The sequence below is a fragment of the Cyanistes caeruleus genome, chromosome 23 (assembly GCF_971803275.1).
Source record: "Cyanistes caeruleus chromosome 23, bCyaCae1.hap1.1, whole genome shotgun sequence".
In the NCBI taxonomy this organism is placed as follows: Eukaryota; Metazoa; Chordata; class Aves; order Passeriformes; family Paridae; genus Cyanistes; species Cyanistes caeruleus.
Window position 1 is genome coordinate 172,938 of NC_141723.1, and position 23,126 is coordinate 196,063.

Here is a 23,126-nt window from a genome sequence, read left to right on the forward strand (position 1 = left end):
GGTGTGCCCAGGTGTTCCCAGTGGTGCCCAGAAAAGTCTATGTGTGCCGAGAGGAGCCCAGGTGTGCGTGGGTGGGCCCAGGTCTGCTTGGGTGGACAGGATTTCTGAGCTCATGAAAAAATTTATGCTTGTGAGAGGCTCATCTGTTCCCAGGGAACAGTTCCAGGGAACAGGTTTTTCTCTCTAGAATTGTTATTGTAAAGAGACACAAATAGATGTCCTTGTTGTGTTTTCTCTGATCCCACCAATGGGATCAATGAGGTTGTTGTTTCTTCCACCAATCAGGGTAACCTGGCTGGTAAAACTATGTAAGGTTGGAAAAACTCGAGAGGCTTTTTAGCCGGACTTTGGTGGTGTTCTTGCTCGACCTGTGCCTGATATTTCCATGTCCTTTAGTGACAGCCTGTTCCTTCCCACTTCTCAAACCTTCTTCCTGGCAATGCTGTTTCAGGAGCCCTTATACCTTGGCCAAGAGGGACATCTAGTGGGGTTGGAGCTCAGCGACCTAGGGTTTATGTCTTTCATTTTTATTTATTCATTTGTAATCCTTATGAAGGAGTGGGAACTAAGGTTTCCCATGTTCCTGGTGGCTCAGTGGACCTTTGGTGGCCAGTTTCATGGCCAGTTCTTTCTTTGTACTCAGACACAGGGAAGTGACTGCAGAACGGGGCTTTGTGGGAAGAAGGGTGCTGTGGTAGGTGACACTGTGCTCAGTAAAACAAAACCTGTGGATTTGGTTGCACAGAGTTTGCACTTCAATTTGGAAAATAACCTCCTGCCGTCTTCTTGCTTGCCCATGATCCTGTTTGTTGTGGCAGGACCCCCCGACTGCATGTGGGCACAAAGGAGAGAGAACAGACACTGGAGCTGGTGTTCAGGTGATGGAACCGCCCACTGCTGTTCCCCTGGGTGCAGGTGCTGGGGCCAAACTGCTGGGGTCTTCTCATGAACTGTTTCATGCTTTTGCAGCCCGTGTTATCCCAAGTATCTTCTGAGGACCATCATCCATAACAACTCATGTTTAGGGAAGCTTTTAATGGGCCATGTGTCTGGGGAGCTTAACTGCAAACTGTGTAACACTGGAATGGAAACATTAGTACTTTTACTATTTGTGGGCAACAGAATGACCACAGTAAATGCTTCTTTTTGTGTTGCTGTAGCATTGTGTAAGCACAGATCTCAGAATGTTTCTTAAGTCTGCAGAGATGGCTGAGGCACAAATCATCCTCCTATGAGCCCTTACAGCTGTTTCTTGTGAGGATTTCTCCCCAGACTCCGCATGTCTCTCCCTCACAGTGGAGCTGCTGTGCATAGCAGTAGTGAAGTGTTTTACTGGGAGAGGTTCAGCTTCCCCCCTTAGCACTGGGGGTCTGTGTGCAGGTTTCTGTTTCAGGAACACTTGCACAGAAACTCAGGAAGAACCACACAGTATTAGAAAATATCCCAGTTTATTGCAGCATCTCAGTTCTGAGTTTTACAAAACAATGTATTTACAGGTGAAGAGGAGACTAACTCAGCTGGAGTGTGCTTTGCTGAGGCAGGAACAGACTACAGAGGAAAAAGGAAGAAAATCATCACATTCACAAGTCACATTTTTCTTTACAAAAGTAAGATAGGTGTAAGGCTGGTGTGCACAGCTGACTGGTGTTGTCCTTGTGGGAAGCACTCCAGGAAGAATTCAGTGCAGCCCATGTGCTCTTCAGACTGACTCCAGGCCCCATGGAGCACACTGCATCAGCTGCATCAGCTCAGCTCAGTGTGATGTTAAGGCACAATGCGGTGATGCCAGTGGCTCTGGGTCTCCATGTGTACCAGCAGCTCTGCCTGTGGCTTCCCTCACAGTGAGTGATGCTGTTTGAGCCCTGCCCATGGCTTTCTTTAAGGTGAGTGATGGCATCTCCCTCGGGGTGAGTGATGGTGTTTCAGCCCAACATCTCTTTCAGGCCCCCAGCCCTGGACTTGGCCATGCCAGAAGCAGAGTTGGACAGAGGACAGAAGGAGGAGACCATGGTGTGGGACAATAGAGGGATCCTAAAGGGATCCCCCCAAAACTATGTTAAGACCTCCTTTCAACCCCCCCTATGGCTGAACACCAGAGAAAGGGGTATGGACAGCCATTTGAAAACAAATGCATGACTTAGAATATAAACTGAAACCTTGTTTTTGAAATTGTCCAATAAAGTTTGCCTCTAAATACAAAGCATCTTTTTTTTTTTTGATTTTTTTTTTAGTGTATTACTATATGCAATCTTGAATGATGGCTCATTCAAATTGTTCATGGGAGCTGCACTAGCTTACCCCGCAAGGAAAAGTTCTCCAAACATGGATTTCTAAGACTAAGGGCTAAACCAAACCATCAGCTCTGGTTGCACATGGAGTCCCAGGCGCTTACAGCGAGGTAGAGGGAAGGTTGAAGTTCACAGTAGAGGCTATGCATGGCTGGCACTGCTAAGTGTCTCTAGTCAGTGCTGTCCAAGTGGTGTTCAGGAAGGGATCCATCCCTAGAGGCCTGTGTGCTCCCGGATCCAGTCTCGCAGGCTCGTGAGCCGGCTGTACACCCCAGGTTTGTTCCTCTGGGCGCAGCCATCGCCCCAGCTCACCACACCAGCCAGGAACATCCGACTGCTGGGCTCCACACTGACCAGAGGTCCCCCAGAGTCTCCCTGCACAGAACCATACAGGAGCATAAGCACCAACCCCATAGATCACCCTCGTGCACAGTGTTAAAGTCAATCACAAAAACTGAGCAAGAAATAATCAGTAAATGTCCGTCTAAGTCAGCTGTCATTAGAACTTTTTGGCCATTCTCTAAAACAAATACTTAAGCATGGCAAGAAGAGCCACAGTGCCAGAACAAAGAGCTATAAAATACCAGTCAAGCATCCTGGCTTGCTAACTAAGACTGAATAATAGCCAGAAGTATGGTTGTATGTCCTACCTGGTGAGATGGAGTCTAAATCCTGTGATTTTGGGCTGTAGTTTTTGAGTCTAAGTCATGCATCGATGCAACTTGCTGCTGGTGCCCATTGTAATCTGTCCATTGTCTGAATCCAGAAGGATTCCCATCGATTTGTTTTATGTTAAAAATGTAAATATAAGTGGAAGTACCAGAATGAGCAGGGCTGAGCAAGGCCTCTCTCCTTGTCTAATAACCAATAACCAGCACCAAATCCAGGTGCTGCCTTACCTGGCAGGCATCCACACCACCAGTCAGAATCCCCACACACATCATGCGTGGTGTCAGCTGGTCTGTCAGGAGCTGGTTACACACAGTCTGGTTGATGAGCCGGATCTCTGCCTTCTGCAGGATGGAGGCTCCTGAGCCTGCCAAGATGGAGGAGCAGCTTAAGTAAAAATACACCTTTTTAAGCAGCTCCCTGTTTTTTCCCTCAAGAAACACAAGAAATCATAGACTTGTAGAATCCCAGAGTGGTTTGAATTCGAAGAGTACTAAAGCCCATCTGCCACAGGTAGGGCCACACTTTCCACTTGACCAGGTTGCTCCAAGTCCTGTACAACATGGCCTGGAATGCTTCCAGGGGATGTGGCAGCCCCAGTTCTCTTGGCAACCTGCTTAAAATATATCAATGCAACCCCAAATCACATGCTAGTGCTCACCTCCTTCTGTAGTCGCTCCCCATCCTGTCACCCACAGGTCCTTGCCCACAGGGAAGTTGTGGGTAGCATCAGGCAGGCAGATGGGCTGGACGACAGCTGTGAAGGTGACGGGGCTCTGCAGCTCTAGCACAGCAATGTCGTAGTCGTAGGTGTAGTCATTGAAGAAGGGGTGGGAGATGATGCGCTTGATTTTGCGGGTTTGCACATTGGGGCCACTGCGGTCACCTTGGTCAGTCAGCCCCAGGTAGGCTGTCCATAGGCTGGGGTCTGAGTACCTGCACGAGGGCCATGAAACACATGGTGAGACCTCATCTCGGAGACAGCACTGCCCACTACTTTAAACAGTGTCCTTGAGGAATGCCTCTCAAAGTCGGTGTTGGAATATTGTGTGTGGTTTTCGTTGCCACGATATAAGAATAATATTAAATTATTAGAGAACTTCCAAAGAAGAGCAATGAAGATGGTGAAGAGCCTTGAGGGGAAGCTGTATAAGGAGCAGTTGTGCCAGGAGAGGTTTAAGCTGGACATCAGGAAAAGGCTCTTTTCCCCAGGGAGTGGTCAGGTACTAGAAAAGATTCTCCAGGGCCGTGGTCACAGCACCAAGCCTGACTGAGCTCAAAAAGCATTTGGACAATATGGTGTGACTCCTGGGGATGGTGCTGTGCAGGGCCAGGAGCCAGACTTGATGATCCTTGAGGGTTTCTTCCAACTCAACATATTCTGTGATTCTGTGAAATAACTGGAAGCACAGGGATGTGAGGCTGGTACCTGATGCCTTGCAGTGGCAGGAAGCAGTGTGCCGCTGACACCAGCCAGCTCGCCGACACCAGCGAGGCCCCACAGATGTGGCCCTGGCCACTGACATGCAGGCTGACCTGCCACGGCCATTCTCCCACATCCGAGTTCTGCCCACCAACAATCCGTGACTTCCTGACGTAGGAGCGGAGCCCACAGTCTAGGGCAGAGAAGAAAAAGAGGTGCTTGGTTTCTCCTGTTCCCATCCCATGCCTCCTTCTGTTCCTCCAGGACATCTGACAGCACAAGTGCCCTGTTGCCCATGCCAGAAAGGGCTGATGCACTCCACACAGATGCTAAATTAGCTACAATATTTACTGGCCAACTCTGTAAAGGGGAGATAAGTCCCTGTATTACGTATGTAAGCCCTCTTGAACCACACAGACACTCCACAGACCACTGAAGAACATGGCTTGGATGTTCCCAGATCAAGCTCCTCCACAGAAACACCCAGGGGCTCTCTGCCACACTAGGGTATTTCTCTGAGAGGCCCAGCTCAGGATCCCATGTCTCTCCATTCCTCAGGCACTCACTGCAGTTGTTCTCGTCAGAGTGGTCCTCACAGTCCTGCTCCCCGTCACACTCAGGGTTCTGTTTGCTGATGCAGTGTCCACTGCGGCACTTGTACGTGTACTTCTTGCAGGGGACTACGGTCTGGCCCACTGCAGGCAGGATGGAAGCACAGGGGTTAGCCCTGGTTCTGGGAAGGTCACATCACTGTCACCTCTTCTGCCCACCCCCAGGGCATTTCTACCCCATGCAAACACACACACAAGGGTGCCCAGCCCCAAGGAATTCCATCAGAGGCTGCATTTGATGGCTGTCACCCAACAGCTCACCCTCACCTGTGCTGCAGCCACCCTCATCGCTCCCGTCCCCACAGTCATCCTTGCCATCACATTTCTGTGTGCTGGGGACACACTTCCCATTGTTGCACTTGAAGCTATCAGTTGCACAGCCTGGGGACAGAGAGCAGCTTCTGAGGGCTGGGCATGAATCCTGCAGCGCCTCAGCATACCAAGACAAGTAAAGCCTCTGCAGCTCCAACATACTGTTGTCTCCAAACTCTTCTCCAAACTGCACACCACCACTCAGTTACTCAGCCCTTTCTATTCCTACATCTCTGCTCATCCTTCCATCCTCTGAGCTCTCATTCACTTGTACCAGGTGAGCCCTCACCATGCCTGGGTTTTTTGCCTGCTCATTTCCAGCACAGCACTTGCTTCCCTCCATTCCACGAGCCTCCATCACCCCCATTGCCCTCTGTGTGCCTGCTTGAGCCCTTAGCCCTTTGTGCTTGCAGGTTGAGTCACTCACTGCACTGTAGCTCATCACTGTTGTCGCCGCAGTCATTCACGTTGTCACAGACCCAGAATTTGGGCTTGCACCAGCCGTTCTGGCACCTGAACTGTTGGTCAGTACAGGCTGGAAGAGCAGAGTAAGGAATGACAGGATCATTTAGGTTGGAAAAGACCTCCAAGACCATCAAGTTCAACCTGAGACCAATCACCACCTTGTCAACCAGACCAAAGCACTGAGTGCCATGTCCTATCATTCCATGGATGCTTCCAGGGATGGTGACTCCCTTGGGCAGGCTATTCCAATGCTAGAAATTAGGGAAGAGGCCTGCAAAGGCACCTGTGGAGTCACCAGCAACTCGCCCACCATGGCAGCTCTCCCACCAGGTGTGCAAGCACTGGTCCAACAGTCAGCTCGGACCATGCACGTGTACATCCACACTGTTTCCACTTTTGTGAGAACAAAGCCATTATGGAGCTATTGTGTCTGAGGCAGTGGAAGCTGAAGCTGATATCACAACAGCAGGACAGCCAGAGGCAATACTTAAGCAAAGCAATTACTGCGAGCAGTGGGAAAGCACCTGAGAAACCAGGTCACAGGCCAGAAGCACCCTCTTCCCAAGAAAACTGCCCCTCCCAAACCAGGGCATCCTGTCCTCTCTAATAAACTGCAGACCCTGGACAATAACATTAACTATTGGACAGCTCTGCTAATGCAGGAGGAAAACTTGTTGCACAAAGAAACAACAGTGTGTCCCACGGGTTTCCCAGAAGAGCTCTGCAAAGCCTGCCCAGCTGGGTAACAAAACAAGTCCCTCCACACCAGTCAGCTCAGACAAACCCACAACCAGAAGAATTACACAGAAAAACACATTCCCAGATGGGAGGAACTGGAGAGGGAAGGGGATGCCACTGGGAGAGGGCTAGATTAGCATGAACCCACAGATCCTAAGCTGAGAAGGGATCCCAAATTGTGCACTGAGTCTCACTCCAGCCTGAAGGAAGGTGGCAATGCTGGTTTCAGCCAGCACTGAGTAACATTACCCAGAACAAGCCCAACCACCTTGGGGCAACATGGCCTTTCCCATGCTGTGCCAAAGAGAAACCAAGGCTGGACTTACTGCAGGACCTCTCATCACTGCCATCCACGCAGTCCAGCCACCCGTCACAGCGCATGCTCCTGTCGATGCAGCGGCCAGTATTGCAAGTGAACTTGCCAGGGCACGCTGAGAGGGGGAAAGGGACAAAATCACGCATAAGCCCTCTTGGTGTCCCTTCTACATCCCCTCTTGCAGAGTTCCCTATGCCTGCTTATAGCAGAACACAGCAGGAAGACCAGGAGGTTTGCAGGAAAGCAAAACATGCTGCTATCCCCCTGGAAAGGGATGCTTCCCAGTTTACAGGGCAGTGTACAGAGTACAGCTCCAGATCTCAGGGAAATCACTTTTCCCACCCCAGCCCCAGGGTTTCAACTCACGGTCACTGGAGTCATAGGACAGGAACTCCGCAGAGAAGCCTGTGTCTGTGTACGACTGGTCTGAGTGGAACCGGAGCTCAATTTTGTTGGTGGTACTGGCCACTACAAACTGGGACCGCTCCCCACAGTACCTGCAGGGAGAGTGCAAAGGGGACTCAAAGGGCTGGAGGTCAGCACCAAGAAAACTTCCTTCTATCCCTGATCTCCCTCCACACCCCAGGAGCTGAGGAGGCAGGAAGAAGGTCTGATCCCAGCACAGACTGCTGTGCCTCAGGGTCCGAATTCTGCTGCTGCTGCTGCTGGCAGAAGATTTGGGCCAGTTGCAAACACCAACTTGTGACCTTAGGAATGACCAGGAACAAGTTCTTCCACATCCCTGCCTGGCCCATGATGTGTCTGATCCCAGATACACTGGATTGGTGCAGGATCCCATCTCACCACAGGCAGGTGGGATCATGTATGTAAACAGCACTGCAGAAGCAGGTGCTGACTTTGAAACTCTCTCTGAGGCAGAGTCAGCTCCCTTGTCCAAAACATTGTGAAACAAGATTAATCACCTGCCTGTGAGGTACCAAGTTTTCTGTGTGGCCCAGCTTATATCAGGTTGGGGAATGCATCAGGAAATGCATCACAGGAAACAAGTGCCCTGAGAATGGACAGCTACTCATCAAGCAAACGTACTCCAGATGTTCCTGCCTTCCTACATACAGGAAAGTGTACTGTGATGCTCCACAGCACCTGGGGAAGCTGCAGTACCCCACAGAACCAAGTGTGGGGCTCCCTACTCATCATAGGGCAGTCCTGGGCACCCTCCTGCATCCTCTCAGCCCTGACAGCACCAGCACACTTGTTCCCACAGCAGATTAAGGAAAGCACAAGCTTCTGTGTAACTAAACAAAGCCCCTCCATGGATTCAGCCACCCAACACCCACCTCGTGCCATTGATCTGCACATAGTCCTTGGTGCAGGAGGTGACTGGGATCCCAGGCTCCAGCACAAAAAACATGTTGAAACGCACCTTCACATTCTTTATAGAGGGAACCTGCAAAAGGAAGCACAGTCAGTGGGATGTTGCTTTCTGGAGCAAGGAAAAATTAATAGTTTCACAGGAAGAGGGTTGTGCTTGGGGGGAGAACAGAAGATAACTGAAAAGGGGAAGTCAGTTTTACACCAGGAAAAGAAACATCTTCATAAAAGTCACTGAGTCACCCTGGCCCCAGAATCCCCAGTGGAACAGGCATACAGAGGGGTGGAAGTCAGACCTCTGGTCAGTAGACAGTAACTGGCCTGCCCCAAAGCTCACACTCTCATCCTTCTTGTGTGAAGCTACAGGATTTTTCATGAGCTCCTGTGGGGTTAAGGCCTCTTGCAACTTCTTCTGCCTTTGCCTCCAGCTCCTAAAGTCTCACTCAGTCATGCCAGACTTGGAGCCTCTGGGCCCCAGCTGCTGCGAGCTCCCTTGCACCATGACCTGTATGACCACAGTCATTTGACAGACTTGTTAAGGGAAAGAGAGGGGGGCCCATCTCACCTCAATGTTCCAGACACAGTCCGTGTCTGGGGGGTAGTGTGCTGGGTAATAGGGAGTTGTGAAGGTGCCACTGTCTCCCTTCAGGGTCCCGCCGCAGGCTGAACACAAGCAGGAAGATAATAACAAGTTAGAGATTTGGTTGTGGTTTCTCCAAGCCTCAGCTGGCTGTCATTGGAGGCAGAGGCAACAGTTTTCAACAAGGTTAAGTCACTCTCTGGAGAAAGCAGCTCTGCTCCAAGACTTGAGAGAACCCATGAAATAAATTAGGTGCTTCCTGTACACATCAATCTGCATGTCTAATCCAACGTAATTCTAATTTTTGCCTCCTCGGGGGACATCATTACAGCAGACAAGAACACCATAGGCAAGGCAAGCGCCAAGAGGTGACCTGCTTTCAGGTGCTCCAGCCCTGGAAATATCTCTGACAAACTAACTGCAGCCACAACCACCTCCGTATTTAGCTGCCTGTGGCAGGAAGATATGGGGAAACAGGCCAAGGCCTCTGCTCACCTTTCATCTTTGGGAGCTGGAAGAACTCAGCCTTAAAGCCAGGGAATCGCCCCTCCTTGTTGGTAACCAATGTGACTAGCATGATGTTCTGGGAGGACAGGAAGGTCAGGTTGTAGGATGGGGCATAATTCCCACAAAGCCTAGGAAGCAAAGGACAGAATCCATAAGGCACTGCTGCACAGGGAGACTAAAGCAGCACAGCTCAGCTCTGAGCTGGGGCAGGAGCAGGACATCTCAGGATCACCCTGGACTTGATGCCATACAGGAACACTCACTTAACCAAGGCGTGGGGCTCCACAGGGCTCAGAGAGTCGTACACCTTGATGTAGTCACTGTCATCTCTGCATGGCTCCAGCTCCAGGGTCTTGAAGGTGAGACTGATGCTGGAGCTGGCATCTGCCCTCAATGCCCAGTAGCAGAGGGCATTGTTGGGGTATGGGCTGTTGGGAAAGCCCGGTGTGGTGAAACTGGTGACCTCCCCTTCCTTGGCGTGAAGGGAGAACATGCAGCTCTCTGCCCAGAGAGTAGGGAACAGTTAACAAGGCAAACAAGCCTTGCCCTGCCTTTCCCTGGGATGCAGAGAATAATTCCTGCAGGCTATCCCAGGGCAGATGGCTCTTCCTGGATAACAGCAAGGCCTGTGCCACAGTCTGTCCAACCCCAAACCAGCTCCAAGGAGCACAATGGGGTCTGCCTTCCATGCAGAGCACCTCTCTCCAGACCCTTCCTAATCCTGCAAGAGAAACACCACCCTAAAGACACCACTAAGATGGAAGAAGAACTGTACTTACTGTCCCGGGCAGCGTGAGCTATGCTGGGGTCCACAGCTGCAGGAGAAAACAAAGCTGGCATCACCCTTTGGGCTATGGGAATTCCCTGGGCACAAAGCCAAGGTTGTTCCTCAGACAGTCATTGATCTGGCCTCTCTTGTGGAGTCTCTCCATGCAAACTGGCAGGGCAAGCTGCTCCTGCCTGGCCTCTGGGAGCTGAGGGAGCAAACTTTTCTTCTGCAGAGGGAGAACTCATCCCTGTCCCTCTTCCCTGGGCTCAGAAGAGATCACAGAGCGTTCCAGCAAGGGGAAGCAGGTCTGTGCAGCCCCCTTCAGGCTGTACATCCCATTAAGCTGTGCTGTGGATATCCAGGTCCTTACAACACCCTCAGGGCTGGCTTTCCCATAGGAGGGATGTGACCAACACCTTCTCCTTCCCGAGAAATATCCCACCTAGTCCCATGCAGAGGCCCAGGGACAGCGGAACCAATACTCACGGAAAGCGATGACCGACTCCACCTTCAGCACGGGGTTTCTCAGGCGGGGATTCCACCTCTGCACCAGGCTCTGCTTGTCAGCCATCGCCCTGTCCAGGCTCTCTTCCCGGTACTTGGGCACAAGGAATTCTGACCAGTAGTAGGCAATGACACTGCCTTCACTATGGAAAGGGCAATTGTGGGGTGAGGGCAAGAACAGACATGGGAGGACTCAAATGCCACTAGAAGAAGAGGCCAAACTACTTGATGAGCCATTTTTGGAGCCTGGCCACAGGGAAGGGAGAGTTTCAGTGACAAGTTAAGCAAACAGCAAAAGCCCCTGCCAGTCCAGGGAGTCCATTTCAGTGCTGCCAGGTACAGTTCATTGCACCATACCCAGATTTTCCCAAGAAATCTGGCCGAAAAGAAAATGTATTTTCAGGTCACTTTTTGCTGCTCATCCTTTCCTTTGTCGCTCAGTGTGACTACTGGAGTGCTTCCATCCCAGCAAACCCAGGAGGAGGGTAAATGGCTGGTATAATATCCCAGCATCCCAGATGGGGCTCAGGCAGTGCCTAACACTCACCTGAAGGCAGTGATCACTGTCTCTTTGTGGTAAGGACCAATATCAGCATGATTCTTGTAGATCTCCTCCACCTGAAAGGGGTAAAAAGGGGTGTTCACCATGTCTAGAACTGATGAAAAGGGAAAGGCTAAAGACAGACAGAGCTTCAAGCCTACGATGGAAAACCAGGGCACATACCTGGCATCCCTGGGTGCAGGAATCTGCAGAGCCAAAGAAAGAAAGAAGGAGAATTGAGAGCCCCAGAAGAGCCCAGGACTGCCCATCACAGCCTGTTCTGACTCAGCTCACCCCACTCTTCCCTGGGGGAAGTGAATCCCCAAGTCTGAGAGAAGACCAGCCACAGCTTCAGCCTCCTTCAGACACCTTTAGGGCCCTTTCTGCTGCAGTTCCCGGCCCTAACTCATCCAGTGATTCTGAGATGTGCTCTGGCATAGGAGATGCCATGGCACTGGGCTGGAGCTGGGATGCCAAGATCCATCTCCAAAGAAGGTCCTTGCTCCCAAGTCAGTGTGTCACAATGAGAAAGAAAAGCTCCAAGGAATCTTCCATGGCATATCCCCATGGCCATGGGGCAAGAGGAAAATTCCCTGCTTGCAGAAGGAGGGAGGGAAGAAACCTCTTACCGTGCTCTTCACCTTCTTGGCCAACATACTGAACTCTGGAGAGCTGGAGTTCTCATAGGCATCCAGGAATTCCCAGTTCAGAACCCGCAAGTGGCCATTGAAAACCTTCTGGACAGGTGTGTTCCTATCTGGAAGAGAATAGCTCAGGGTCAGTCAGGAAGGGCAGTCAAGGCTGGGACTGGTGTCACAGCAGATCCACAGTGACAGCAACTGGGGCAGGGAGGTGGAAATGGTGCACATGTGAGGGCACATGTGAGCAACATCGGGTAACAAAGCTTTTACATGTGGATGGATATGTTCCCAGGGTGTCACCCTACATGCCACCACCCACCAGACGTCACACTCACATTTGAAGTGCCAAAACAGAAGGCCAGAGGTGAGGGAGACAAGCAGAAAAACAATGATCAGGACGGTGATGACCACCTGCCGCTTTGGGCCACGCTTCTCCATCTTCTTGGAGTTCATGGCAGGGAGGAACTCCACCCCTTCGTCCAGGTTGTTCATGTCCTGGGAGAGAAGGAAAAGCAGGACAGTGGGAAGGCTGTTCCCAAAGCCTGGCTTGGGGAGGTCCGGCCACAGAGCAGCCTGAAGCAGGTTTGGGGACAAGGAATGCGACAGTACCGAGGGCAAACCTCAGCATCGGCAGCTCCACAGCTGTGGACAAACCCTCTGCTTTTCTGCACACACCTAATTCCTTTTTGGGCCTAATATAAGGTCACGAGCTCAAGCAAACTCAGGGGAAAGCCCACACATCCTCCTGTGACCATGGCAGGGTCACAAGCCTACAAACTCCAAAATCTGCCTCTGCAGATGAAACTGCAGAGAAAAATTCATCCCAACTAAGTGCTCATTGCGTGCAGCTATGTCACCCAGAGCTACTGGGGAACAGCATGCTATAAAATCGCATTTCCCTAAAAGAAGAAATCAGGCTGCTTCTTTCCTTTACATTTTCACAGCTCTCTGTCATATCTCCTGGGTGACTAGCACTCCTGTGTTTTTGCTTGGAGTTTCCCATCCAGCACAAACATTCATTAAAAGAAATAAACCAAAATATTAAGATGAACACACAAGATAGCCCCACAGTCCACAAGCAACCATGCTCTTGGGACAAGATGTGGAAGAAAGGAACAAGGAATAGCAAGAATAACTCTTGCTGTTATCAGCACCCCGTAATGGGCTGGGTGAAGAAGTGGAAGATGTGTTGAAGCATTGAGCTCTGTATCAGCTATAAAATCATTGGTGCCCCTGGGTTTCACTTTCTCCCACTTTGTGTTCCGTTCCTCCATCCTTGCCTTGCCCATGTACCTGCACCTCTGACCTGGGGTGGGGGTTGGAACAGCTGCAGACCCAGATGTTTTCAGAGGATCCCACAATGCATCCTTGGCACTGTTGGACATCGTCAGGGCCCGGATCTGCACCTACCCTGGCACTTCCTCTCCTCCCAGCACTGGCAGTGATGTGGGCAGAGCTAACCACATCTGCCTACGATCTGTGCCTCCCCTGGGCAGGAGGGGATCTATGCCTGCTGCAAAGGCCCAAAACAGGAGGATCCCTCTGCTCACCACCTGCCCACTTTCTCCTTAGCAGACATTCAGCAGCTTCCTGGGCTCTGGAACTTGAGAACAGACACCACGGCACAAAGTGCCGACTCGCACAAATCCACAGCATTTCACGTTTTCTGCACTCCAGGGTGATGTTGTCTCCACAAACACAGGGTCAGACTCTGCCCGTCCTCTCTCAGCCCAGAGATCACACAAACCTACTCCAACAGCTTGGGTTAATTTGATGCAAATGTCAAGAGTCCCTAAATTCAGGAAAAATATGGACAAGGTGGATATGGCTTGATAGGATACAGGGGAATGGCTTTGAAATTAAATATAGCAAATAAATATAAGCTATATAAATATATAAATAAATATAATGTTAGAGAGGATACTGGAAAATTCTTCCCTGTAAGGGTGGTGAGGCCTTGGCACAGGGTGCCTCATTCCTGGCAGTGTTCAAGGCCAGGTTTGACAGAGCTTGGAGCAGCCTGGTCTAGTGGAAGGAGTCCCTCTGAGGAAGGAGGACCTCTGAGCCTGCTGTGTTTACATAGGGAATAAATCATCCTCACTGCATTTCCTCACTGAACTTCCAGTAGGTGCTTCATCTTATATTTCCTCAGCCTCGCCTGGCAGGAAAAAGCCCAGCTCCCACTTGAAGCATTCCCCCAATTCTTTCGTCCTTTTCTTCACCCAATGCCTGTGCTCTCCTCCCACTCTCCACACCCCACTGCAGCCTCTCCTCCTTTAGGTATTTGCCTGGGGCCCTTCACAAGGGAAAGAAAGGGAAGTGGCAGGCACCTTACTCTGAGTTTTTGTCAAGGACTCTAAGCTTAATCTTCTGCAAACACCAGAAAACCACCAAACCAGAGCAACCCAGCAGTTTTCACACCAGCTGCTCTCAGAATCCTCACAGTTTATCATTTAGCAGTTCAGGAAAGGAGCCTTCGTTCATTTTTGAGTTTTACTGTCTAAGGCTAGGCAGAAAGAACTGTTTCCATCCCCAAAAACCCACCTCAAAAATAAACAGACCTCGCAGGCCTGCAGAGGACAACCCTATGGGGAATGCTCCTGTTTGGCTTTAATCTTACACAAAAAGCTTGAAGATATAACCCAAGGAAACTTTGAAACATATGACACACAAAATAAAGCTTAAATACATAGAGACATCCTAAATCAAGAAACTCTTCAGTCAAAGCCAAAACTACCTGGAGTTTGACACACTGTCTTCCAAACATCCATCTGGCTCCTACCAGTTTTCCAATCACATAATACCCCCCCACCCCCCCAACCTGGAAAAGAGAAGAAACTGGCCACAAAACTTGCAAACACATTCTCTCTCCCTCCACAGTGCTGTTCACAATGCTGAGCCTTCTCAGGACTTCCAAGATATTGCTGCTGTTGGCAGAAAGTGAAGTATTTAATTCTTTATTAACATCTGCAGGAGCCTGGGGCAAGAAGAGAGTCTCAGGGGCTTATGTGATCTATCAGTTTCCTCAGACTTCCTGGAGCCAGAGAAAAAACTGCAAAGAAAACCATTTTTCCATAAGAAAATCCTTCAGCCCTCTGCAGAATTCCTACACTTCAGCTTCACCAAGCTGTCAGAAAAAAAATAAGGCTCAATGGCAAGCAGGAGTTCCTGCTGTACAACACTGCACAGCTGTGGCTGATGCATTGTAACATTCCCTGTGTCCTTGCAGAGAGAAAGCTCTCCCAGGGAGAAAATCATCGCTGTGATTAAATCAGAAGGCAAATAGATCTCCCCTCTGCCTCCAGCACATACAGGCACATGCACTGTTCCTGGGAGCAAGGAAATTAGGCAGGAAAAATCACCATCTGCTCTTTCTTTAGGCAATTTCTCTGTCTTCCTTGGAAAAAAAAAAAAAAGGATGAAAAATGTTAAATCTGTGAGTTACAGCATGCCTTTGTCAGTTAATTCTTGCTCCAAAGCTGAACCAGCAGTAACACAGGAGAAAGGACAGGAGTGCAGGGACTTCTGGGAAGGTTTCTTTTGTTTTTCCTCCAGTACAAGGTGCACAAGCAGCCACTGACTTGCCAGAATTTACCTTGTGACTATAGGCAGATAGACAGGAGACACCATCCAAAGAGGTTTCCCTCCTTTCTCATCCTCTGTGCTGTATTCCAGCTCTCATCCTCTCCCATTCCCATACCTTATGGATGCCATTATGCTCCTCAGCCAACACATACACTTGTGTGAAGAGCCCTCACCCATCACGGCCTGGATAAGCAACATCCATTCCTGCAAACTCTTCCCAATACCCAGAGAAGGATCTGAAGCATCCCTCAAGCACTGCTGGAATGATGAATCAGGCCATGCAGAAGGTCTCAGTTGAGGTCCCATGTCCCGAGCTCTAAGAGGCTGAAACCTCCCTGCCCACACTCCACACAAAATCCACTAATTTGACCTGAGGACCAGACTTACCTGTGCAGCTCAGCCTCTGCCCCTCTCATTTCCGGTCCTACACATCCCCTTCACTCCCAACACTTGGGAGTTAAAATACCCTGTCACCATCCTCTGAGCTAGATGGAAACCAGACAAAACCACATGCAAGATAGGCTCAAAGATCCCAGTTAAATCAAGAAAAAGACAATGGCAATGTTAATCTCCTTTAGTTGATGGCTGCTGCACATTTTCCTCACATGCTCTGAATAGTGACAGCAGTAAACTAGAGACTAGAGAGTTGAACAAGTCCTGCTCTCACCTTGTCCATGGCTCCTCCAGAAACCATCTGTAGCCAAGTGACTCAAGGTCTGACTGTCTCACCCTTCTTGAGGAAACTGCTCCAATAAACATTATTAACAGAAAACCTCCCTTGATATTCTCTCTGCCTTAGTCACAGGAGCATTTACTTCCTCCTACTCCTCACTCAGTCCTTGCTGACATGGCCAGGCTCCCCACACAGGGTTAGAGGCATAAGGTCACAGCATCAGCTGTGGCAGCAAATCCAGTTCAGGGAAAGGTTCAGACAGGCTCTGCCCCAGGTCTCTCATGCCTCAGTTTCCCCTGAGTACTGACTCCACAAAGAAACTCTGAAAAGAAGTGTACATAGGTGGATTTAAAGAGCACTTGGAGGGCTCCTGCTCCTCTGTGCAGAGTCCGAGCTCAGTCCTGGGAAGAGTAGACTTCCCAGTCCTCCTCTGTAAGCCACACAATGTATTTTTAGACAGTGACTGTCTAAACTGGACAAACCAGATGCAGAAGTGACTAATTCTGTCAGCAGGAAATGCAGCTGGCAGACAGCGGTGGTGGGAACCTTACAAGATCTTACGGGAAAGCAGAGATCCTCCTGCAGTGGAGGATCAAGGAAAGGCTGGGATATGCCACGGAGTACAGCTCTCCAGCATGATGTATGCAAAGTAGGGGTACCTCTGGGATCAGTATCCCTCATAGAGGCTGGTTTCTGCCTTGTTTGGCAGTCCCACCAAGATGGTGATGTGTCCCAGGCACCAAACCCCTCACTGTTCCCCTCTCCCCCAAAACAGCTGCTCCATCTCTCCCTCAGTGTCTGCATTTGTTCACAGGACACTGACTCACAGAAGGACTGGGCTCCTGGCCATTAATTTCACCAGTCCCTTATGACCACCAGGTAATTTGTTCATCCAGCACCAGACGTGACGTTCACCTACTTCCTTTGACTCTCCCAACTCCAGACTCTGCTAGTCTGCCACAGGACTGCTCATGGCCAAAGCTGCCCACATCATACAAGGTAAGAGCAGGTATGCAACCAAATCAAGTCTCACAAAAAGTCACTGTTTGATACCAATGTACACAACCAAGAAAAGGAACCCATAAAATGCCAAGCTGGAGGAGATGTAGGGAGGTTGGAGATGAAGCAGTCATTTGACTGCATGGTTAGACTCTTGAGGGCAATTACAACTTGCAGATCCCAGCCTGTGTATCCAAGAGGCAATTCCCGCCTCTCCTTTTCCAGCCACACCTGCCTCGGGTGGTGTTCAATAAAAACTAAAACAAGTACCACATGAGAAATGAGAGGGATGAAACCTGTCGACTCAGCCACAATCTCAGGACACAGCCAGCAAGCCAGGTCAGAGCTCAGGAGACCAACCGAGTGGGCTTGTGTGGCAAAAAGAGCCAGAAAAATAGTATTTTCAAAAGCTGAGAATTCCTGGATCACATTGAAACACCATCTGTGCAGTGCTGGCATGAGAGGAACCAGCCTGTTTCCCACCAGGAAAAGTAAAACAAATGTAAATAGCATGTGCAACTCACTTCACCCACATAACTCAAGTACAGCTACACCATTTCTTAAATCAACTGCTGCACCATCTCTTGTTGCAAACCCCAACAACTTCTCTGGAAAAATATCTGATAAGAATCATCTGCTCACATCTCTTCTTACTCTTAAAAAGAAATACATGGAAACAGCACACATGGGAGCGAAGCTTAGGTGAGGCATATTCGTGCTGTGTTGCCCCACCACGGGCAGCAAAGCACTGAAGAAACTCTGCCAGCACATTATTTTTTGTCTTCAGTCCTGTATTAAGGGCAATGAAGCTATAAAATGATGACATCAAAACTAAAAAGGGAATATGGGGCAAGAGCTCAAGGACAGTCCTCCACACTGTGTCTTCCAGGCACAGAGGGCAGGTGCAACAGTAAAAGATACAGGTCACACACCTATTTCACACACTAAGTTTGTGCTTAACCCTCTACAGCATTTGATTGTCTTGTGACCACCCTGAGTCATACAAGAAACCAAATTCCTTTAGGTTTATTACAGAAGAAACTCATGTTAATGTTTGCAGAGATAGCACAGGCTTGGCTTGCTGCCTCATCCAGGCTGATCAGTTCAGCTCCGTCCTGCATCACAGCACCTCAGAAAAAGCTACCATGCTTCTTCTGTGTGTGGCAGAAGAGAATTTCACACTTAAGTCTTAGCAACTCTTGGGGAGAAGCTGGGAATAAAGGTACCCTACAGCCCTGATCTGTGTAGCTATGAGCCATGAAATTCCTCCTTAAAGCATAGTGATGTCCCAAGAGCAGCAGAGAAACATGCCACAGATGCAAACAGCTTATTTAAATCACTCATCCGTCTTTGCTGGTACAGACAGAATTGTCTGGAAAACAGAACTGCCTCCAGCAGCTTAACCAAAGCAGCTGAGCCCCAGACCTTGAAGTGTCACCCTTGTGACAATTCACTCATTCCTACAGTTCTGAGGTGGATCAGGACCATGAGTCTCCAATGTTTGAAGCCAACAGCAAGGAAAACATGAGCACCTCCAACCAGGAAAGTCTCTGTCTGCCAAACCCATCCCTGTTGGCTGCTTCCTCCCTGGCCCATGGCCTAGATATTGCAGGGCACTATTTCCCAGTCTGTCCCTGGCGGCCTTTGGATGGAAGCCATACATTCTACCCCAGGCAAGGGGAGAACCTTTGCTCTGATACCTTCCCAGCCAGGCCCTCAAAACACTCTGGTTGCTCCCTTGAGGGTTTTACAGAGTGATCTTTCATTTGTTGAGCAAAGGTCTGGCCTCAGCCCTTTTCTTATTGTGTCTTCCTTATCCCTGTTTGCTTTTGGCACCAACAGCAGCCAAACTGGCCTGAGCAGCAGCTCACCTGCAGGCCATTATCCAAGGAAACACTATGCACCTTTCCAAGGAAGAGCAGCAGCTTCTCATCAGCCCAAGAACTACAGCAGCTCCTTTACCAGCACAGGAGACACAACACATTGCAAAACCACTCATTTACTCCACTCTCATGTTTATAAGGGGCCAAGTCCAACAACAGTCCACTGGGAACAAACTCCTTGGGGTTGTTTCCTGCCAGGAGGGCAGGTACTATCTTCAGGGACGCTGTCCTGGATGAGATCAGCCCTCTTGAATGGACACAGGGGAAAACTGATCAAGAACCAGGGAAGGGACTCGCTCAAGACCTCAGTCCTGCATAAAGACAATTGGAGTACAAAGCTTGCCAGGAGAACAAGCCTGTTGGGAAAGATCATGTCACACAAGTGTCACCTTGACCTGGCCAGGAACAAGGAGCTTAAGCTGAACTGCTTCAGTGAGAGCATCTCCTTCCTATTCCCAGCCATGGCACACACTGGACAGTGGGACTGGAGGCAAGGGAAAATTTCTTGCTGCAGGCCAGCTTTTCAATCAGTGCCAAAACCAGCAGCTCTTTTGGTGCCGTTAGATAATAACTACTAAAGCCAGGCCTCTGAGACAGACACCACACAGTCTGCAGGTGGGGTGGGAAATGCTGCTGTCCTGCTTTAACCCAAACCCCTGTGTTTGGAACAGCTCTGTGGCACAGAACAGGCCCTGGAGGCACAAACTCAGACATCCCTGCCCAACCGTCAGCCAGAAGAACTACACAAGAAGCTCACTCAGGTCTCAGAACACACAGATAATGCAGCGGTTAATTACTGAAACCCCACAGCCCTCGGTTAAAATTGGTCCTTATGACCCTTGAATAGGCTTAGTTGGACCTGTTGCTAAACCACCTAGAGCTAGGCTCTGCACACAGCTCACCAGCACGGAGTTTACCTTTACTCTAAACTCCAATGCCCTCAGCTTAAGCCGAAACCAAAACCCCCGGAACAACGGCAGCACCGACACCGAGGAGATCCAAAGCCAGCACAGACAGGTGGAGATCTCCACTTCCCCAAAGCTCTTTTGGATTTTTTTTCCTGCTCTGCTGAGCTCAGCAATGTTCCCCAAAGAGATTCCCCTGACCTTACCCAAGGGTAAGCTGAATCTCCCCCTTCCTGAGAGATCCAGAGCCGCCTCGAACCCACCAGACTCAAAGGAACCAGAGCGAGCAGAGGGCAAGGCAGCTCGGCAAAAGGCTGGCAGGTGTTCTGGGAGTTCCCCGCGCCCAGGTGCGCTCTCACCTGCAGCTGGGTGCTGTAGCGCACGCTGGCACAGCTGGCCGGGGGACCGCGCTCCATGGCCGGGCTCAGGCCGCCATGGCACGCTGGCTCCGGCCCGGGCACGGCGCCCAGCTCCTCCTCCCTGCGCTCCCGGCAGATGCGGGCAACCGGGAACGCCCCGCGGCTGCTGTGCCGCTCCCGTGCCCAGCTGCGGCTCCCGCCTCTCCGCAGAAATAAGGGGAAAACCCCGCTGCAAAGAGGGCACCCTGAGCACGAACAGATAGTTTATCCCAGGGACAAGCCTCATCCCAACATTATCCCAGGGACAATCACAAACATTTGGTACATTCAGAAGCGAAATATTCCTTTTTCCCCGCCTGAAACCTGCCCTCACAGCAAGGCTACAGCACTGTAGGAATGAGCTTTCTCTTGGCTAACAGAGACCGGATGCAAATTGAACAACACAGCAGTGCTGCAGAAACTTGACGTGGACCCAAATGTGGCAGTCAGGGGATGTCACACAGCAACAGCCCCTGGGGATTGTGTGGCTTCATAATAGAGAGGGGAAGGAGGGACTGGGGTTCTGAGAACGCTCTTATGCAGGTTTGAAATAATTTCTAACGCTGAGAGCTGCATTCAGTCTTACTTCACCATTTACCCCTTTTTGAAAAGATGATTCATACACACACACTCCAATATTTAGGTTTCTCACATTCAAGAGCAAGTCAGGATTAAATTATCTGGATCAAACTTTTCCATGGAAAGGTTCTTCCTTTCTTCGTCTTACATGTGACAGTCCATATGAATATGTGATACGCGCATCAAAAGTTGAACTGGCTACCCCACCACTGACCCAAACCTTTATACACCGATTGCATTCAGCCCTGAAACTGAATTTTTTAAACACTTGAACAGTTAAAATTTCCCAAAAATCTGGTTCTGGTACAACAAGTGCTGCTGATCACACGCAGGAAATCCCTTGCTGAGTCTCCTTTGTTTTCCCTTGCTCTAAATTGTCCCCTGAGCAAAAGTTTTGCGAGCTTTTTGCAGGTGCTTTTTGGGGGAAAAAAATAAGAGACGGAGTGAGGTCTCTGATCCTGCTGTGGTGAAAAGCACAACCCAACTTCTGTGCTCTCGTAGAAACACATAAACCACCGCCTTCCCTGCCCCCTCAGCAGCTGCCAGAATTCCACTCATCGCAGAACACGGCACAGGAGGAAGCATCCCTGGATTTAACGTACTCCCCTTGAAAAGGTGCCATGTTAGTCAGGCTGCTGATGTCAGGACCTCTCAGCGCTCCCGCTGATGCCCAACCCTAGCCAGCGCTGTTTTTACAGCCACTCCCTTACCTGCCTGGCTACAGTCTGTCTTAACACCCCCGTGAAACAACATATTTTGTGTACAAAGCGGATGCTCCCAGCTGAACCACTGCTCCTGCATTCTACACACTTTTCCTGTTTTGCGCATCCACCGGTCTCCTCCGGGCTGATGCCAGGCAAACACCCGTGCTCGGGGATGTGAGCGATGAGGGCAAAATGTGAAGATCCACAATCCCTGGTTCGACACAGAGCTCACTGTTTCCTGCCAATTCGAGCCACTGACATTTTACAAACTGATTCATGAGCCCTCTTTGAACAAGGGGATGCAGTCACCGTGGGGAAAACCAGCAAGCAGTACATGTGCTAAATATAAATATTATACAGCTGGGAGACAGCTGGTTCGAGGCCTCAATACCAGGATTCCCGTTTGTGTGCTGCTGGAGCCATTACACCGAGTCACCGTGGTGCGAACAGGTCCCCTCCTGGACACTTTACAGACCCAAAACATACAATAACAATTCCCAACCCGTCTGCCACGTGCCTTTTTTGGTGAGAGACTTCCATGTCTGACTGAAGGATGCTGAGCCCAGCCGAGGAACGGTGAAAATGCAATAAAGCATAAAATTCAAGGCACTCACCCGCATGCAATGGCAGCAGTCAGCCGCAAAGTCTCTGTTTGTTTCCGCTGGAACCACTTGGGTTTTTTAAAAGCTGTCACCTCCTCCTTGCGTTGTCTCAATGTAGCCACAACAGCATCCTGAGAGCAGAGCCGAAGTCTGGGAGGAAGGAGAGTCCTGAAATCTGAGAACCAAGTCCGGCTTGGTCAGAATCTGTGCAAGCTGAACGAGCTAAATCGCTCTGAGCTCGAACCCCAGACAAGGATCAGCTGCAGAAGCAGCAAACTCTGGGCAGGCAGGATCCTTCCGCATCAGCTCCCAGCCCTGGGAATGCCATGCACGTGAAAGAAGGGAAGAACTGCTTACATAAGGAATGAAGGCCGGCTGCCTGCGGGGGAAAAGTCTTCTGGTGGAGGCACTTGCAAGGAATTCTAGCGAAGAAGCACCGTCCATCCACACCAGCGGCGGGCCAGATTCGGTCAGGGACAAAGGCTTTTCCTTCCCGTAGTGCGGCTCAAGGATTGTGCTCTTAGAGCGACTCCCACATTCAAATTTCACCGACAGTGCCCTCCCACCCAGATTCCTGCCAAGCAACCCCGAAACCACCCCATCTCAAACGCTCAATCCGGTCCGGCAAGTTCCAAAGCATTACAAAAGATTGTGAGAGAGATAAAACTCACGGGGTGTCCTGTTACTTTGCATTCCAAACAGTAAATAAAAGGCTGATTCAGTGGGAGGAGAGGTAAACGTCATCCAGCAGCGCTGTGCTTTCCACCTGAACAGGCAGTCCCCGAGCAAAGGCTGGGTAGCGCTGGGGATGGGCGCAGTCATCTTGGGCTTATCCGGCCTCTCCATCTGCAGTGCAAGGGAATAATTACTGACTGTGGAGAATGGGAGCTGGAAAAGTGTAGTGAGTTGCCCTCAATTGGCCACAGGCTGCTTTGGGGCAGCACAGGGAGGTGGCACTCCCCTTCCCAAAGCTGTTCAAGGATTACTGTGTCATTTGGATGGGAACTTCTCCTTTGATCTCAAATGTTTCTCTCACCAGCTCGGGAATGAGAGCCCTGCTCCCAAGACGTGATTTTAGCGGAGGTCAGAACTTTGCCCTCCT

General features: G+C 50.2%; 1 protein-coding gene across 7 annotated transcripts; it reads right to left on the bottom strand.

The window, feature by feature from the left end:
- Positions 1-1,431: 1,431 nt before the first annotated feature.
- On the bottom strand, positions 1,432-22,766 carry ST14 (ST14 transmembrane serine protease matriptase). 7 transcript variants are annotated; one of them, XM_023941608.2, is made up of 20 exons: positions 22,382-22,766; positions 22,037-22,199; positions 12,032-12,191; positions 11,685-11,812; positions 11,062-11,132; positions 10,497-10,657; positions 10,021-10,056; positions 9,505-9,742; positions 9,230-9,369; positions 8,720-8,817; positions 8,121-8,230; positions 7,189-7,319; positions 6,833-6,937; positions 5,731-5,838; positions 5,259-5,372; positions 4,947-5,075; positions 4,387-4,573; positions 3,619-3,893; positions 3,188-3,324; positions 1,432-2,663 (listed from the first exon to the last, which is right to left on the bottom strand). In XM_023941608.2, the coding sequence occupies exons 2-20, from the start codon at positions 22,040-22,042 to the stop codon at positions 2,502-2,504; spliced, it is 2,496 nt and encodes an 831-aa protein (XP_023797376.1). In that variant the 5' UTR covers positions 22,043-22,199; positions 22,382-22,766; the 3' UTR covers positions 1,432-2,501. The 7 variants fall into 7 exon arrangements, with proteins under 7 accessions (XP_023797376.1, XP_023797377.1, XP_086717474.1 ...); XM_023941609.2 differs by having other exon boundaries at positions 22,037-22,174; positions 22,382-22,705; XM_086861348.1 differs by having other exon boundaries at positions 12,108-12,191; positions 22,382-22,544.
- Positions 22,767-23,126: the final 360 nt, after the last annotated feature.

Excerpts from the sequence above, each read along its gene's own strand:
- ST14 (XM_086861345.1), bottom strand. The coding sequence starts at position 20,157 with ATGGAGCGCGGTCCCCCGGCCAGCTGTGCCAGCGTGCGCTACAGCACC. Across the intron at positions 12,192-19,947 it reads GAGATTCAGCTTACCCTTGG|GACATGAACAACCTGGACGA; the intron begins GTAAGGTCAGGG and ends CTTCTCTCCCAG. Across the intron at positions 11,133-11,684 it reads CCAAGAAGGTGAAGAGCACG|GTGGAGGAGATCTACAAGAA; the intron begins GTAAGAGGTTTC and ends TACCCCTTTCAG.